The following is a 19096-nucleotide window of genomic DNA, read 5'->3' as shown; positions in this document are numbered from 1 at the left end:
CAAACTTTAACATCATTTTAAGGACCTTAAAGTGAAGGTCAATTTCCATGTGAAAGTGCCCGTTTTTTAAAAAAACTATTAAAAACAAGGGCACTTTCATTCATGAAAATTGACATTTCAGACGTTTTTTTTATAAAATATACTTACCTTTTCTTCTTGAAGCCGCTCCAGTGCTTGACCAGCCAGTCGCAAGCCTCTTCATACGTCAGCAATGACGATTACAACATCCTCCAATCACGGCTTTCCCCCTGGGGTTAATCATTGCCTGAGGCAATGCCGAGATTCGAGGAAGCCAGTTTCATCATTGCTGGGTAAGTAAACCAGGAAGGAGCAGACGGGGCATCATTTCACAAGGCCAATTCGGTGTTTCAGAAGAACAAGGTAAGTATTTTTAAAATACGGTGCTATGTCAATTTTCATGAATGAAAGTGCCCGTTTAATAGTTTTTTTTAAAACCGGGCACTTTCACATGAAAATTGACATTCACTTTAAGCAGCAAAGTAGAAAACACATGTTAATTAAAAACTTTTATTTTCTTATACTCTGGACTGAATCATTCACGTTTTGGAATCAGGGAATAGGCTAAGGCAAAGTGACATTAAAAATAGATCGGACTTGATCTAGGTCAAATTGGACTGTAAGTTCACAACATTTTGCTCATACCTTGGTTTCATGGTAATATATCTATTTGAATATATCCTGTTTTTTATAAAATCTGTTTTGACTCATACAAGTGCGTAGTTCAGTTAGATGCTATTCTTGTATACTGTATTATTTAGTGAAGTATGGTCTTATATTCCTTTTATTACGAGGTTTATCTGTACAATGGATATGTTCATGTTAAGGTAACATTGTTTGTTTTATACCTGATCTCATCCCCATACTTTGCATGTCACTAGAAATTTAACTAAGCAGACTATTTTTCTATATATATATCACTATAGTTACCCTTTGGGGTTACCCTGCACTATCTCCCTATATTGCGCAAGTGGACTGTCAGCAGCTGAGACAGTCTGCTGTGGCTTTAGCAGGAATTATATCCGAACAACTCTGTAAAGCTAGTTAGCACAACCCTAGTTATAGTACGTTTAAAGCTTATATTATGAACGTTTATGTAACCGTATATATCTATAGCACGCCAATAATTTATATAGCTATGAAGGAAAGCATGTCTAGATATTTTATCACTATAATTGAACCTCAACTTCATTGTTAGAAATGTATTTGTATATTGAATTAAGTATGCACACAGCTGCCATACCTCTGTTATTCAAATCCCCTACTGCTATACGTGGATCACATCTGATGGTTGAGACCGGATCAGACATACTAACCACATTATTGCAGTTCCTGTCGCTTTGTATGTTTGTCTCCCTCATTTCTCTCTATCTCTGTCTGTATCTTGTTCATGCGACTAGGTTAGAGATGAGGTTATGCAATTTTGAAATTATTGGCTGTCAGCTTTTGGATATTTTTAGTTAGATCTTCTACATAGCGCCTGCCCTGTGCGTACACATAAATGACAGCCCTACTGATTAGAAATATTGCCATACTTATGTTTATGATTAACATATAATTAGAGGTTATTACATGTTGTTGTTATCTAGGTATATTCTCCAGGGCTTACTCTTCTAATCTATCTTGGTTTAGAGAATAATTTGCTATTATTCCCCGAAAATGGTGTAATCCTCGTTTTACTTCTTGCAGTTTTATTTTGTTCTGTGATGTTAGCGTTTGCTCTTGACTAGTTAGCTTTAAAACATTTAGGACATCTACATGTGAATGATTTAATTTGATAATGGTGTCCATTCTTCTATGCCTCTCAGCTATCTAATTGATTTATTCTTATCCTAACACCCATCACACAGCTCTATTTAGTAAAGTTAACTTACTTCTACCTAGAGTTTATTTGTTCCTGTTAAGCCTCTCTCCTCCCTTTCCCGCTGGTGCTTCCTGCCTGTGGGTCATATCCCTACTCCTTTTTTCCCGCATCGTCAATAGGTGGCACCCCCCTAGGAGAGGGGCTCATCTAGAAATTCCCCCTATGCTCCAAACATTCTAATCCCCCCCTCTCCACATAATACTACAGAGTAATTGTCAAGGCCCAATACTTTCCATATTTGGGTTTTAGATTTCTCTCAGCTGCATATTTTACACAGTTACTATAAGACCTCTTCTCCATCTATCTGTTCTCATGATTCTAATATGACCATTACACTACAGTATATCCTCTTACTCTAGACAGGCAGGGAGAAGTTTAGCTGACTTTTCCGACATCGGAATCTAATAACTCTAGTATTAACCTCAGTATTTAGCTAGCAGACGAGGAAGCCAATCCATACTTAATTATACTATAAGCTCCACCGCAGTGATTGAACGGCTCCGCCCCTCCATCTCCCCTCCTTTAATTGAGCGGCTCTTGCCCGTTGATTTTCCCTCCCCCCATATACTTCGGCCCAAGAGTGGCCGACCCATATGCTATTTCTCCACAGGCTGATACTTTGATTCAGATATATTTAGGAGTGTTTACTTCTATATTATGGAGATCATTTGCCAGTAATATAACACAAAATGAAGTTCTATCCCATTTCACCTAAAACTTTTGTCTATCACCATGTTAAAATCTGATATGTAATTCTCTCTGTACATGTGCATTTTGTTTTGTTCCCAATATGTGCTTATAGACAATGTGATACTTTCTCTGATGTAATATGACTTCAATTGTGAATTTTGCTTGTAAATCTTTATTTCAACTTCAATAAAAAGTTATTTACAAAAAAAAAAAAAAAAAAAAAAAAAAAAAACTTTTATTTTCTTTTAATGCTTTATTTAATTAGCCCATATTTTTGAGAGTATAATGTCCCTTTAAAGGGACAGTAAACACCTTGTAATTACAGGACATTCCTGTTGTGTTGCTATAGAATAACATATCAGCCAAGTCTAACATTAACATCCTTTTTTTACAACAGTTATTTTTCAATAGCCAAACTCCACCCACCATTTTCTTTATTTAGAGACAACAAGGCTAGCTACAATCATAATGTTAGTATAAAGTGCAGTTGTTATATGATAAAGCCACTTAGAGACATATATGTAGCCGAGTTAGCCTTGAGAAGTCAGCAGGGTGCATCTAAGTTCTTAGAATTAAAAATTGCTTAATTTTCTGAACCAGATGACACAAAAAAAGGTCAAAATAAAGAATGAAAATATATTGCAAAGTTATTTCATTACATAAAACTAAACATTTTAAATAAAATAAACTTGATGAGCTTACTGTGTGTGTATATATATATATATATATATATATATATATATATATAGTTCCCTTTACCTACCATATACAGACCCCTCACTGTATCTTCTATACAGATATATATTATAGAGATGCTCCCTCTGCCTCTCACACACACCCTTCCCAGTACCTTATAGATATACAGTACATATTATCACAGGTTCCCTCTCACTCAAACAGAGCCAACTTCTACAAAACCTTAGTAGAGACGTTCTACCTATGTGTGGGGGTGAAATAGCATTAGACTCGTTAAGTAATTTTACATCATAATAGCCCTTTGACTATGCATCACAAACTGCCCCTCCATGTACCTTATATACAGATATATACTATAGAGAGGTTCCCTCTGCACAAGCGCACACAAACTCCCTTCCCCAGTATCTAATATACATATATAATATTCCCTCTACCTAATATGTATTGCACTTCCCTGCAATCTAATATAAAGAACAAAAGACATAGTTTATAGACCTTATATGGAGCTACATATCATGTAGAAAGCTACACATTTATCACACACACAGTATAAACACAGTCACACACTAATACAGTTATATTAAAACAACATTGCACACATATGACACCCATCAGTCTATAGCTAAATTACTGACTTGGTTATTAGGCAGCTGAGAGTCAGCACATCCCAGGAAACAAACACGGGAAATTACTATAAGTAAGTCAAAGGAGACAATTGACAGCGTTCCTACCAGCGTGATCTTCAGCAGGAATTAAACGGAAGCAGGAAACCACGAACATACTCCCAGCATGCAGTGCAGCGGAAGCTGTATGCATCAGCTTCACGTCCAGTAAAAGAGGCGGGGTCCCAACGTTGATACTTTTGTTCAATAATCCTAGTACCTTATCTACAGGTATATAATATTATATAGATATTCCCATTGCCTCACATAAAAATACCTCACCAGTGCATTATTTACAGACAAATATTATTATAAAGAGGATCCCTCTGCCTCACACACACAGCCTCCTTCCAGAAGTTCCAATACTTTATCCTCGAGTAGCAGCTAGATCCCTTGCAGCAAAAGGACCATGAACTCCCAGAAGCCACGTGACTGCAGTGACCTCATCTGTCCTTTTACCGGACTGGATCTAGCTACTACCAGGTAATATATGTGATTTAAGTATATACGCAATGGTTAGTACAGCAACTCGGGAGTGATTTATATGTGATTTAAGTAAGCGTGACAACTAATATTAACCTCCTATAGGTGAGGAGGGGGGCTGTGGGTGCAGAGAGTGGGGTTAAGAGGGTGAGCTGTGGGTGCGGAGAGAGAGGGGTTAAGTGGAGGAGGAGGGGTTTATGTGCCAGACAGAGGGGAGCTGAGTACTTGTACAGGCTGAGGCAGGGTGACAGCGGTGCTGTACAGGGGCTGGAGTGTAAGACAGAGAGGGACTGATGTTTGACCCAGAGGGGGTTAATAGTCTGTACAGGGGCTTAGGTGTGGGGCAGAGGAGAACTGTGAACCAGTATAGAATGGGGGGGTTGTGAGAGAGAGGGGGGCTGATAATCTGTATAGGGGCTGGGGTGTGAGGAGGGCTGAACATGGGCTGGAATGTGATACAGAGGGGAGGGCTGAAAGTCTGTATAGCGGCTGGGGGACTGGAGTCAAGCTATCAGACAGTTTAAAAATCCAAGTCAAGCTATCAGACACTGTTTTGGAGCTATCAGACAGGTTTAAAACAGTAGTCAAGCTATCAGACACTTATTTGTTAGTACTTTCTTAAGACTATTAAAGGCTGTACCATACATATATGCTAATAAGAAATGTTTTAATGAATACCACAAGCATTTTTGTTGTAAATGTCACTCAAATGTAAAAAAAAAAGTCATATTCCAGCATTTCTCTAGGCGTTAAAAACAAAATTCCCCACTGTGCCACTACATTTTCACCACAGCTAGTTCAAATAATGACCCCACTAAGATATCACAAAGTATGGAAACTTTTTAGTGTGGAATTTTAAAAATATAGGGCCCCAAACTTCCCTAAAATTGCAAAAATCATCACTTTCAAGCAATTTCACTTAGGGATAAAAGCAAAATCTCCCATTGCGCCACTACATTTTCACCACAGCTAGCTCACACAATGACCCCTCTACGATATCATAAATTTTGGAGAGTTTTTACTGTGGAATTTTAAAAATATTGGGCCCCAAATGTCCCTCAAATTGCATAAATTGGCCCTTTTCAGCAAATTCACTTAGGAATAAAAAAGAAATCTCCCATTGTTCCACTAAAATTTCACCACAGCTAGCTCACACAATGACCCCTCTACGGTATCACTAAGTTTGGACCATTTTTACTGTGGAATTTTAAAAATATTGGGCCCCAAATGTCCCTTGAATTTCATAAATCGGCCCTTTTCAGCAAATTTACTTAGGAATAAAAAAGAAATCTCCCATTGTTCCACTAAAATTTCACAACAGCTAGCTCACACAATGACCCATCTACGATATCACAAAGTTTGGAGACTTTTTACCGTGGAATTTTAAAAATATTGGGCCCCAAATGTCCCTCAAATTGCATAAATTGGCCCTTTTCAGCAAATTCACTTAGGAATAAAAAAGAAATCTCCCATTGTTCCACTAAAATTTAACCACAGCTAGCTCACACAATGACCACTCTACGGTATCATTAAGTTTGGACCATTTTTACTGTGGAATTTTAAAAATATTGGGCCCCAAATGTCCCTTGAATTTCATAAATCGGCCCTTTTAAGCACTATATAAGGTACTGGGGATGGAGTTGTATGTGAGACAGAGGGGACCTCTTTATAGTATGATATTTGGGTTAAATCTGAGTAACTTTCTAACTGGTGATGTGTCTGTGTATAAAGCACTGGGGAAATGTGTGCATCACAGAACGAACATCTCTTAAATAGTAAATGCCTCTATATAAGCTACTGCAGAGGATTGTGTGTGTTTGAGGCAGATTAATCCATAATCGTATATATCTGTATATAAGGTACTGGTGTTGGGGTTTGTATGTGAGAGGCAGAGGAATCATCTCTATAATATTATATACCTGTATATAAGGTACTGGGAATGGGGTTGGCATGTGAGCGATAGAGGGATCATCTCTATAATATATCTGTATATAAGGTGCTGGGTAGGGGGCTGTGTGTGTAAGGCAGAGAGAACCTTTTTATAATATTATATATCTGTATATAAGGTACTGGAAGGGGGGGGTGAGAGAGAAAGACAGAGTGATATATATTTATGTATATAATGTATTGGCGAGGGGGCTGTGTGTGTGGCAGAGGAAACAGTCTTTACTATGAGGTGTGTGTATTAATGCATACATGTATATGAAGTGTATATGTGAGTTTGTATAGATATATGTGGGCTACACATGTATGCATAGGTCAGTGTGTGTATAAGTGTATGTATGGCTATTATTCTTATATGTGTAATTTCTGTCATGTATGTGCTACTGCTGCAGGCCTTAGTGTTACAGAATATTACTGACCATGAACAAGATGAAGAAGAAGCTGCCTGAGCAGATCCTGAATCACATCCTGGAGATTCTCTACCTGCTGACGGGAGAGGTGAGAAAATATAACGACACCACAGTAACCTCTTGCAGGGAATATGTGTATTAGTTGCTTAGCAACAAGAAGTGACAGATGCTCAGAGGAAAATAAGAAGCCAGTGTTTAAAGGGACATTCCATCCAAAATTGGAATTTACATGGATACATTTCAGCTTTGAATAGAAGCAGTTTTGTAATATATATGCATTAGCAAAAATGCTTCTAGTAAAAGTTATAGCTGTTTTAAAAGTGTATTTAAGTATGCACTATGCACCAGCATTTTGAACACAACACTTGCTCGGAGAGCCTAAGGTGCTTATACCATCTGGTAATGACTCAAATTGTTAATTGCTGGCATGATACAAGCCCCACTGATTATCTGAGCAGCTGCAGTATTTAGTGCTGGTGCACTGAGAATATCTAGCTGTGCTTTACATGCATGTGCAAAGAAAAATGTTAACACTAAAACAGTGATAACTTTACTAGAAGCATTTTTGCCAATACATGTATATTGCAAATATGTTTCTATTCAGAGATGTAATTCATCTATGTGCATTTCAATTTTGACCGGAATGTCCCTTTAAGGTGTTTGTGCAAATATAAAAGTGTAGAATGTTTCTGTGAATATTCTCTTGTAGAAATTCAAACAGCCTATTGTAGTTTGTTCCATCATTCCCATACACAGACCATGGGGCAGCTTAGGTTGCTTATGAATAGATGTCAGGTGTAGGCTAATAAAGAATAAACTGGTCTTTATATGGTATAAACAAGTAGTAATTTGTGCAGAAGTGGAAATGCTATTGTATAGAATGGCCATAAGCAAGTGTACATATGTCATATATAGATAATACCTGCACGTACATCCGCTACCTGGTTAGTCTACTCACATCCTGGTAATTTCATTGTGCATGTTACCTGGATATCCTGTAATTTATCTCTATATAATGTATGTGGGTTTTTTGTTTTTTTCAACTGCACGTAAAGATACTGGAGCCTAAATCTTGCAGAATCCAGAAACTGACCTTTCAACATATTAGACAGTGATTGATTGATCAGTGCAGGAGCTTAATTATATTTATCCTTAATTCTCAACAGCAAAGGATATATTTAAAAAGCTTATTAAGGGTTTTTCCCCTGCACTGCAAATCAGTGTGAATGTTAGAAACAAAATGACCATTTAAATGCTTATAAAATGTATTTTGCATGCTGATCTTTTCCAATGCTGCGCTTAATTGCTAAGAAATACTGTGCATATGTAAAAACGTTATTGTGTTCACAGATATTTTGCAAGGGATGTTAAACTGGAAAAATATAAGTGTTGCGCAACACTCCTGACTTACTGCCTCTCCCAAAATATCTCCTTTCTAAAGATATGAAATATAACAATCGTAACAGTGTAGGAAGGACGCTACAAAGCAGAGTCAAATGTGTCAAAATTATAATAATAATAATAATAATGTGTGCACGGTAGATAAATAATTAATACAAATATTTTAATTTGGTGTTCAATGTTGATATAAAATTCACTATTAATACAAAACTCTGAGCAAAAAATAATAAAACATCACTATTGATAAAATGAGTCACAGTTTATAACATTAAAAGTCCTCAAAAATGACAGTCCATAAGCTTAAATGTGGATTACGGTTCAAAAGTCCTGGGACGTCTCCCAATTACCACTTGTACTTATCCACCAATATATGAAGGTACTGGTTGACTTGACCTTTAAAGCAAACCTTGTTCCGCAGCTCCTGATCATATACAGACTTTTATTATTTTTTGCTCAGAGTTTTGTTTTAATAGTGAATTTTATATCAACATTGAACCCCAAATTAAAATAATATTTTTTATGAATTATTTATGTACCGTGCGCACATTATTATTATCATTTTGACACATTTTACTCTGCTTTGTAGCGCCCTTCCTACATTGTGTTACAAATATTAAACAGTAAATAAATACTAGACATTATGATGTTTTCAATGCAAAGATTAGTCTTAGAATACTATGTAGATTTATCTTTACAATTATATCAGTTTAAATATTGAAAATATATGTCTAAAGGTTTAATTTCTATAAATGACTTTAGTTTCTATAAAGTAATGGACGCCGCCATGTTTAAACTATTTTTCTATTTATCTCTGTTTGTGTAAATAAAGCTAGAAACCTTTTAGCGGGTGCACTATATGGGTGGTTTTACTGACCACCTGCTAAAATTTTAGCCAATATTAAGTTAAAATTAGCTAATATTAAAAAAAAATAAAAAAAAAAATCACAAATTATCATTAAAAACATTTATGCTAAATTATGCAGAAAATTATATAATATTAGAAAATATTACACTGCTCACACACCACTTCATAATGCCACCCGGCTATTTCATAATACAACCCGGCTGGCAAAATTTTCTGTGACAAACTCTGAAAGTTGTGTGAAATTACTTCTTTCATTACCTGTTTTATATCTGTCTCTAATTCTCTTCTGCAGGAAAACAGATAAGGGGCAACTTAAAGGGACAGTAAACCTAAAAGTTTTCTTTCATTATTTAGATAAATAATACAATTTTTAAAAAGTTTCCAATTTACTTCTATAATCAAATTTGTTTTGTTCTCATGTTATTCTTTGTTGAAGGGATACCTAGGTAGGTAGCGTGCACATGCCTGAAGCACTGCATGACAGGAAATAGTGCTGTCATCTAGTGCTCCTGCTAATGTATAACATTGTTGCAAAACTGCTGCCATATAGTGTTGTGGACACGTGCACACTCATGAGCTTACATCCCAGCTTTTCAACAAAGGATAACAAGAAAACAAAGAAATCTGGTAACAGAAGTAAATTGGAAATTTGGCTAGAATTGTATGCTCTATCTGAATCATGAAAGAAAAAAATTGAGTTTATGTCCCTTTAAGCTCAAACATGGCAGCTCCCATACTTTATAGAAACTCAGTGGAATTTAGAAATCAAAAAATGTCTTTGTTAAATTACAGGAAAAGGGAACAAAATAAATAATAAAAGTATATTGGAAAGTCTTTTTTAGCTACATATAATTAAACATCTTATATTACAGTTTCATACTGTTTAATATCCCTTTAATTCCTGATATATACTGTGTGCATATATACAATATTTGTGTGTGCAGATATTTTGCAATGCAACACTTAATTCCTGATATATACTGTGCATATATACAATATTTACTGTAGGTGCAGATATTTTGCAATGCAACAATTAATTCCTGATATATACTGTGCATATATACAATATTTACTGTAGGTGCAGATATTTTGCAATGCAACAATTAATTCCTGATATATACTGTGAATATATACAATATTTACTGTAGGTGCAGATATTTTGCAATGGTTTTCCATGTGACCATGATGAGATGGGGAATGTGATAACGGGATACACACAAGTGATGTGAGAGGGGTCAGTGATATTTTTATGTTTCATTCTTGCAGCGTGTGACTAACTCACTGACAGCGAGTCACATGACCGGGGACAAGATGACAACAGAGAGGATACTGACCCACACCCTGCAGATCATGTACCTGCTGACAGGGGAGGTGATGGAATATGTCATAATAACAGCTGCATGTCCCTGTCACTGGCTGTATTTGTTTATTTACACATATTTACATGGTTTGTAATGATTAGAATATGCTGATTGCAGCCTAACATGCCCTCGCTCATTCTATACATGGGGTACATAACCTTTTCATACTAAGGACCAAACATATGTATCTTTGTGTATATACTTTAAAAAGCAAGGGTAATCTGAAAAACAAAACATCCAAAATATATTATTATATTAGACCAAAAATATTCAAATATTTATGTAAAGTTTTTAGCAATTCTTATCACTGAGGATGCCCACAAAGCTGCTGGCACATTTCAAAGAAATTTGTTTATGCAAAGAAAAGTTACAAGCACCTAAAAAATGGCTGTTAGGGGGTATAGTGGTTGTGGGGAATTATTGTAGTGGGTCCTGTCAATTAAGAGGTTAAATGTTATAAGGGTGTGTCATTTTATGTGTTTATTGCAGAGGGGTTATGGAGCTTATAATGCCAGTTCACTGTAACAGTTTACAGCTTTTAAAAAGCGATATTAAAAGTTTATCATTCTATGCATTGTGCACGTGATATTCAGCTGGTAATATTATGCTAAGTTTGGCCAGCACGTTATTTAGCGCATCTCATAAGCATATGATGGACTAACTAAGTTGCCCTCAACAAATAAGTTTTTCAGAAATATTTTAACCAGTGAATTCTAATACCAAATTGAGAAATACTATAACACGGACCAAAGTCTCTCTTGACTTGTAATCTAGATTCTAGTTTGTTCTGGTTAGTGGTGGCATATATTTGTCTCTAAAGGTCACATTCGAACCCTTGGTCTTTGGTTGGAAAATGTTCTCTATAGAATTTCACCATTACAGGAAAAATCCACCCCCCCCCCCCCTTTTCAGCAGCATTCACCGACTGATTATAGAGGTGCACACTGCTGGGGAATGGGGCATTATACTAGTGCCAGGACTCAGTAACTCTTTACTTACCTATCTGTCCCTTTGAATATTTTCCTAACTTATGTCTGTGTCTCTGGATGTTCTCAATAACATTATCCTGGCTCTGTCAGTAAAAGTGTGTGACAGAACCAGTCCCTGTGTCAGCGCTGAATGAGTTGTGTGTGTTTCAGGTGCCTATAAAGTGTGAGGATGTTGCTGTTTATTTCTCTATGGAGGAGTGGGAGTATATAGAGGGACACAAGGAGCTTTACAAGGACGTCATGATGGAGACTCACCAAGCAGTAAGGACTATGGAGATCCCAGGAAATGAGAGCTCAGGTAACGCTGTGTAGTAATAAATATCTCACTCAGGAAATGCACAAACACTACAGAAGTAACTGACAGAGTGTAAATCTACAATCCGTCATGTGTGTTAATCTAATGAGCTGTCTGATTATAAACAAGTTTTATACCCAATAAATATCAAAACATTTTTTACAAGGGTGTGAGAGGCAAAACGTTTGTCAGGGATAGTAATGCAATTGTATATGAATATTTTTATATGCACAAATTTATTTAAGGTGATGATAAACTCTCCCTTTATAAAAACAGATCTGTAACGTTAGTGATATTTTGGATGGAGTTTAAGTCATCAGTGGTAATGAAGATGCGCAATAACTTTTTAATATAGATATGAAATTCAAATGCTCCGCTTCCCACTTCAAAAGTCAAATTTTCTGTGAGTTAACGGTTTGAATTGTTGTACAATCAGCGCTCTCCCCATAGGTAACTTTTGTTGTAGCTAGAGCGCTGATTGGAGAACAATTGAAACCGTTAGCGCACAGAAAAATGTAATTTTGAACGGCGGGCGCGAGCTATCTGAACTTCATCACAGAAAAATGTAATTTTGAACGGCGGGCGCGAGCTATCTGAACTTCATATCTATAATAAAAAGTAAGTTTTATAGCGCATCTTCATTACAACCGATGAATTAAACTCCATTTAAAATATCACTAACATTCCGCATCTGATTTTATAAAGGGGAGACTTAACCATCACTTTAAGCAACAGACTAGCGGGAAATGCACGTCACATTCTTAGGTTGTAATGCGCATTGGCTGATAGAGAAATGTAGCTTTATCCAGCATCAGATCAGCTTTAAACAATTCTAATAGAGTACATTGTACATTGTTTAATTAGCAAAATAAACTCATTTTATTCTCTATTAGAACTAACAGGTCACAGAGATGAAAATCTAGACACAGGAGCACAAGGAGAACTTGTACAGGATATTAAGCCATCAGATGTCTCTGCAAGTGAGTGATCTATGGTATAAGCTTCACACTTTAAAAAAAACCCCACCTGATTCTGATATCATTTCACCCTATAAAAATAATGAACCTCAGTACAGACAGATTGCAATGCTAAAATCTATTTGGTACATAAACCTACCTTCCCTTCTCTCTCACCCTCTGATTTATGTAAATGGTACACACACCCTCTAGTCTCTTCACTCTCACCCTCTGATTTATGTAAATGGTACACACACGCCCTATAGTCTCTTCACTCTCACCCTCTGATTTATGTAAATGCTACGCACACACACCCTCTAGTCTCTTCACTCTCACCCTCTGATTTATATAAATAGTACACACACACACACCCTCTAGTCTCTTCACTCTCACCCTCGGATTTATGTAAATGGTACACACACACCCTCTAGTCTCTTCACTCTCACCCTCTGATTTATATAAATGGTACACACACACACCACCTCTAGTCTCTCCACTCTCACCCTCTGATTTATATAAATGGTACACACACACACCCTCTAGTCTCTTCACTCTCACCCTCTGATTTATATAAATGGTACACACACACACCCTCTAGTCTCTTCACTCTCACCCTCTGATTTATATAAATGGTACACACACACACACCCTCTAGTCTCTCCACTCTCACCCTCTGATTTATATAAATGGTACACACACACACCCTCTAGTTTCTCCACTCTCACCCTCTGATTTATATTAATGGTACATACACACACACCCTCTAGTCTCTTCACTCTCACCCTCTGATTTATATACATGGTACACACACACCCTCTAGTCTCTTCACTCTCACCCTCTGATTTATATAAATGGTACACACACACCCTCTAGTCTCTTCACTCTCACCCTCTGATTTATATAAATGGTACACACACACACACCCTCTAGTTTCTTCACTCTCACCCTCTGATTTATATAAATGGTACACACACACACCCTCTAGTCTCTTCACTCTCACCCTCGGATTTATATAAATGGTACACACACACACCCTCTAGTCTCTCCACTCTCACCCTCTGATTTATGTAAATGGTACATACACACACACCCTCTAGTCTCTTCACTCTCACCCTATGATTTATGTAAATGGTACATACACACACACCCTATAGTCTCTTCACTCTCACCCTCTGATTTATGTAAATGGTACATACACACACACCCTCTAGTCTCTTCACTCTCACCCTCTGATTTATGTAAATGGTACATACACACACCCTCTAGTCTCTCCACTCTCACCCTCTGATTTATGTAAATGGCACACACACACCCTCTAGTCTCTTCACTCTCACCCTCTGATTTATGTAAATGGTACACACACACCCTCTAGTCTCTCCACTCTCACCCTCTGATTTATGTAAATGGTACATACACACACCCTCTAGTCTCTTCACTCTCACCCTCTGATTTATATAAATGGTACACACACTCACCCTCTAGTCTCTTTACTCTCACCCTCTGATTTATATAAATGGTACACACACACCCTCTAGTCTCTTCACTCTCACCCTCTGATTTATGTAAATGGTATACACACACACCCTCTAGTCTCTTCACTCTCACCCTCTGATTTATGTAAATGGTACACACACACACCCTCTAGTCTCTTTACTCTCACCCTCTGATTTATATAAATGGTACACACACACCCTCTAGTCTCTTCACTCTCACCCTCTGATTTATATAAATGGTACACACACACACCCTCTAGTCTCTTTACTCTCACCCTCTGATTTATATAAATGGTACACACACACCCTCTAGTCTCTTCACTCTCACCCTCTGATTTATGTAAATGGTACACACACACACACACACACACAACACCCTCTAGTCTCTTCACTCTCACCCTCTGATTTATATAAATGGTACACACACACCCTCTAGTCTCTTCACTCTCACCCTCTGATTTATATAAATGGTACACACACCCTCTAGTCTCTTCACTCTCACCCTCTGATTTATATAAATGGTACACACACACACCCTCTAGTCTCTTCACTCTCACCCTCTGATTTATATAAATGGTACATACACACACACCCTCTAGTCTCTTCACTCTCACCCTCTGATTTATATAAATGGTACACACACACACACCCTCTAGTCTCTTCACTCTCACCCTCTGATTTATATAAATGGTACATACACACACACACACCCTCTAGTCTCTTCACTCTCACCCTCTGATTTATGTAATTGGTACACACACACACACCCTCTAGTCTCTTCACTCTCACCCTCTGATTTATATAAATGGTACACACACACACCCTCTAGTCTCTTCACTCTCACCCTCTGATTTATATAAATGGTACATACACACACACCCTCTAGTCTCTTCACTCTCACCCTCTGATTTATGTAATTGGTACACACACACACACCCTCTAGTCTCTTCACTCTCACCCTCTGATTTATGTAATTGGTACACACACACACCCTCTAGTCTCCACTCTCACCCTCTGATTTATATAAATGGTACACACACACACACCCTCTAGTCTCTTCACTCTCACCCTCTGATTTATATAAATGGTATATACACACACCCTCTAGTCTCTTCACTCTCACCCTCTGATTTATGTAAATGGTACACACACACACACCCTCTAGTCTCTTCACTCTCACCCTCTGATTTATATAAATGGTACACACACACACACCCTCTAGTCTCTTCACTCTCACCCTCTGATTTATATAAATGGTACACACACACACCCTCTAGTCTCTCTACTCTCACCCTCTGATTTATATAAATGGTACACACACACACACCCTCTAGTCTTTTCACTCTCACCCTCTGATTTATATAAATGGTACATACACACACACCCTCTAGTCTCTTCACTCTCACCCTCTGATTTATATAAATGGTACATACACACACCCTCTAGTCCCTCCACTCTCACCCTCTGATTTATGTAAATGGTACATACACACACACCCTCTAGTCTCTTCACTCTCACCCTCTGATTTATATAAATGGTACACACACCCTCTAGTCTCTTCACTCTCACCCTCTGATTTATATAAATGGTACATACACACACCCTCTAGACTCTTCAGTCTCACCCCCTGATTTATATAAATGGTACACACACACCCTCTAGTCTCTCCACTCTCACCCTCTGATTTATATAAATGGTACATACACACCCTCTAGTCTTTTCACTCTCACCCTCTGATTTATATAAATGGTACATACACACCCTCTAGTCTCTCCACTCTCATCCTCTGATTTATATAAATGGTACACACACACACACACACCCTCTAGTCTCTTCACTCTCACCCTCTGATTTATGTAAATTGTACACACACACACCCTCTAGTCTCTCCACTCTCACCCTCTGATTTATGTAAATGTTATATACACACACCCACTCTCACCCTCTGATTTATGTAAATGGTACACACACACACCCTCTAGTCTCTTCACTCTCACCCTCCGATTTATGTAAATTGTACACACACACCCTCTAGTCTCTCCACTCTCACCCTCTGATTTATGTAAATGGTACACACACACACCCTCTAGTCTCTTCACTCTCACCCTCTGATTTATATAAATGGTACACACACACACACCCTCTAGTCTCTTCACTCTCACCCTCTGATTTATATAAATGGTACATACACACACACCCTCTAGTCTCTTCACTCTCACCCTATGATTTATGTAAATGGTACACACACACCCACCTTCTAGTCTCTCCACTCTCACCCTCTGATTTATGTAAATGGTAAACACACACACACACCCTCTAGTCTCTCCACTCTCACCCTCTGATTTATGTAAATGGTAAACACACACACACACCCTCTAGTCTCTCCACTCTCACCCTCTGATTTATGTAAATGGTACACACACACACACTCTAGTCTCTTCTTTCTCGCTCTCTGATTTATATAAATGGTACATACACACACACCCTCTAGTCTCTTCACTCTCACCCTCTGATTTATGTAAATGGTACATACACACACACACCCTCTAGTCTCTTCACTCTCACCCTCTGATTTATATAAATGGTACACACACACCCTCTAGTCTCTCCACTCTCACCCTCTGATTTATATAAATGGTACACACACACACACCCTCTAGTCTCTTCACTCTCACCCTCTGATTTATTTTAATTGTACACACACACCCTCTAGTCTCTCCACTCTCACCCTCTGATTTATGTAAATGGTACATACACACACACCCTCTAGTCTCTCCACTCTCACCCTCTGATTTATGTAAATGGTACACACACCCTCTAGTCTCTTCACTCTCACCCTCTGATTAATGTAAATGGTACACACACACACACACACACCCTCTAGTCTCTTCACTCTCACCCTCTGATTTATATAAATGGTACACACACACCCTCTAGTCTCTTCACTCTCACCCTCTGATTTATGTAAATGGTACACAAACACACACACCCTCTAGTCTCTCCACTCTCACCCTCTGATTTATGTAAATGGTACATACACACACCCTCTAGTCTCTCCACTCTCACCCTCTGATTTATGTAAATGGTACACACACACCCTCTAGTCTCTTTACTCTCACCCTCTGATTTATATAAATGGTACATACACACACCCTCTAGTCTCTCCACTCTCACCCTCTGATTTATGTAAATGGTACATACACACACCCTCTAGTCTCTCCACTCTCACCCTCTGATTTATGTAAATGGTACACACACACCCTCTAGTCTCTTCACTCTCACCCTCTGATTTATATAAATGGTACACACACACACACACACCCTCTAGTCTCTTCACTCTCACCCTCTGATTTATGTAAATGGTACACACACACACCCTCTAGTCTCTTCACTCTCACCCTCTGATTTATATAAATGGTACACACACACACCCCCTAGTCTCTTCACTCTCCCCCTCTGATTTATATAAATGGTACACACACACACACACCCTCTAGTCTCTTCACTCTCACCCTGTGATTTATATAAATGGTACACACACACACCCTCTAGTCTCTTCACTCTCACCCTCTGATTTATGTAAATGGTACGCACACACCCTCTAGTCTCTTCACTCTCACCCTCTGATTTATATAAATGGTACACACACACACCCTCTAGTCTCTTCACTCTCACCCTCTGATTTATGTAAATGGTACACACACACACCCTCTAGTCTCTTCACTCTCACCCTCTGATTTATGTAAATGGTACACACACACTCACACCCTCTAGTCTCTCCACTCTCACTCTCTGATTTATGTAAATGGTACACACACACCCTCTAGTCTCTTCACTCTCACCCTCTGATTTATTTAAATGGTACACATACACCCTCTAGTCTCTTCACTCTCACCCTCTGATTTATGTAAATGGTACACACACACCCTCTAGTCTCTTCACTCTCACTCTCTGATTTATGTAAATGGTACACACACACCCTCTAGTCTCTTCACTCTCACCCTCTGATTTATTTAAATGGTACACACACACCCTCTAGTCTCTTCACTCTCACCCTCTGATTTATGTAAATGGTACACACACACACCCTCTAGTCTCTTCACTCTCACCCTCTGATTTATGTAAATGGTACACACACACTCACACCCTCTAGTCTCTTCACTCTCACCCTCTGATTTATGTAAATGATACACACACACCCTCTAGTCTCTTCACTCTCACCCTCTGATTTATGTAAATGGTACACACACACTCTAGTCTCTTCACTCTCACCCTCTGATTTATATAAATGATACACACACACACCCTCTAGTCTCTTCACTCTCACCCTCTGATTTATATAAATGGTACACACACACCCTCTAGTCTCTTCACTCTCACTTATGCAAAAAAGAGATTTGCAAAAAAAAGGAAAGGCTGCTTATCTCTTAGTGAATATATCAACAAAATCCCATAAGTGTAAGGAATCAATTTTTTTTTGTAATAAAATTTGTCTCAAAAAACAACACTCATACTAGGCAAAACTTTATTTGAGACAAAGGGTTAAGTCCAGCAGGACTCATACAAACACTCTCACACACACTGGTTAAAATTAGCTCAAGCTCACAGAGAGGATAATTATTTATCTTATATGCGAAAAAATATGAGTTGACTGCAATCTGCCTAGTAATTTTAAGTATATCCCTCATATATAATTGTATTAAGATTGCATTATTTTAGCTATAGTGCAGGAGAGTTAACACAATGAATATAATCGTTTAGGTGGTGTATCAAGTTTTAATGGCCAGAGTTTTAAGATTTGTACCAATAGTAAATATACACTTGACCGATCGATTGCTTAGTAACTTATGCAAGCATGTAGTATATATTATTGTGGCAAGGTGGTTTAAGAATCTAATTATGGCACAATGTGTCTTAGAGTAGACGTGGCTGTAGTAGTGAGTCAATTACGTTGCATATGCAAATGACA

General features: G+C 37.9%; 1 protein-coding gene across 1 annotated transcript; it reads left to right on the top strand.

Annotated features, from left to right (window-relative positions):
• The first annotated feature begins 4395 nt into the window (after positions 1–4395).
• Positions 4396–18656, top strand: LOC128657150 (gastrula zinc finger protein XlCGF66.1-like). Its single transcript, XM_053711392.1, has 5 exons — positions 4396–4413; positions 6750–6855; positions 10300–10404; positions 11534–11681; positions 12572–18656. The coding sequence occupies exons 2-5, from the start codon at positions 6778–6780 to the stop codon at positions 12664–12666; spliced, it is 426 nt and encodes a 141-aa protein (XP_053567367.1). The 5' UTR covers positions 4396–4413; positions 6750–6777; the 3' UTR covers positions 12667–18656.
• The last annotated feature ends 440 nt before the right edge of the window (positions 18657–19096 follow it).

Source organism: Bombina bombina, chromosome 4 (assembly GCF_027579735.1).
Source record: "Bombina bombina isolate aBomBom1 chromosome 4, aBomBom1.pri, whole genome shotgun sequence".
Lineage (NCBI taxonomy): Eukaryota > Metazoa > Chordata > Amphibia > Anura > Bombinatoridae > Bombina > Bombina bombina.
The sequence above is the reverse complement of the archived record's forward strand: the minus strand, read 5'-3'. Positions and strand labels throughout refer to the sequence as shown.

Bases quoted from the DNA above. Each gene is read 5' to 3' on its own strand.
- LOC128657150 (XM_053711392.1), top strand. From the start codon at position 6,778: ATGAACAAGATGAAGAAGAAGCTGCCTGAGCAGATCCTGAATCACATC. The intron at 6,856-10,299 runs GTGAGAAAATAT...TCATTCTTGCAG, and splicing joins TCTACCTGCTGACGGGAGAG to CGTGTGACTAACTCACTGAC. The intron at 10,405-11,533 runs GTGATGGAATAT...TGTGTGTTTCAG, and splicing joins TGTACCTGCTGACAGGGGAG to GTGCCTATAAAGTGTGAGGA.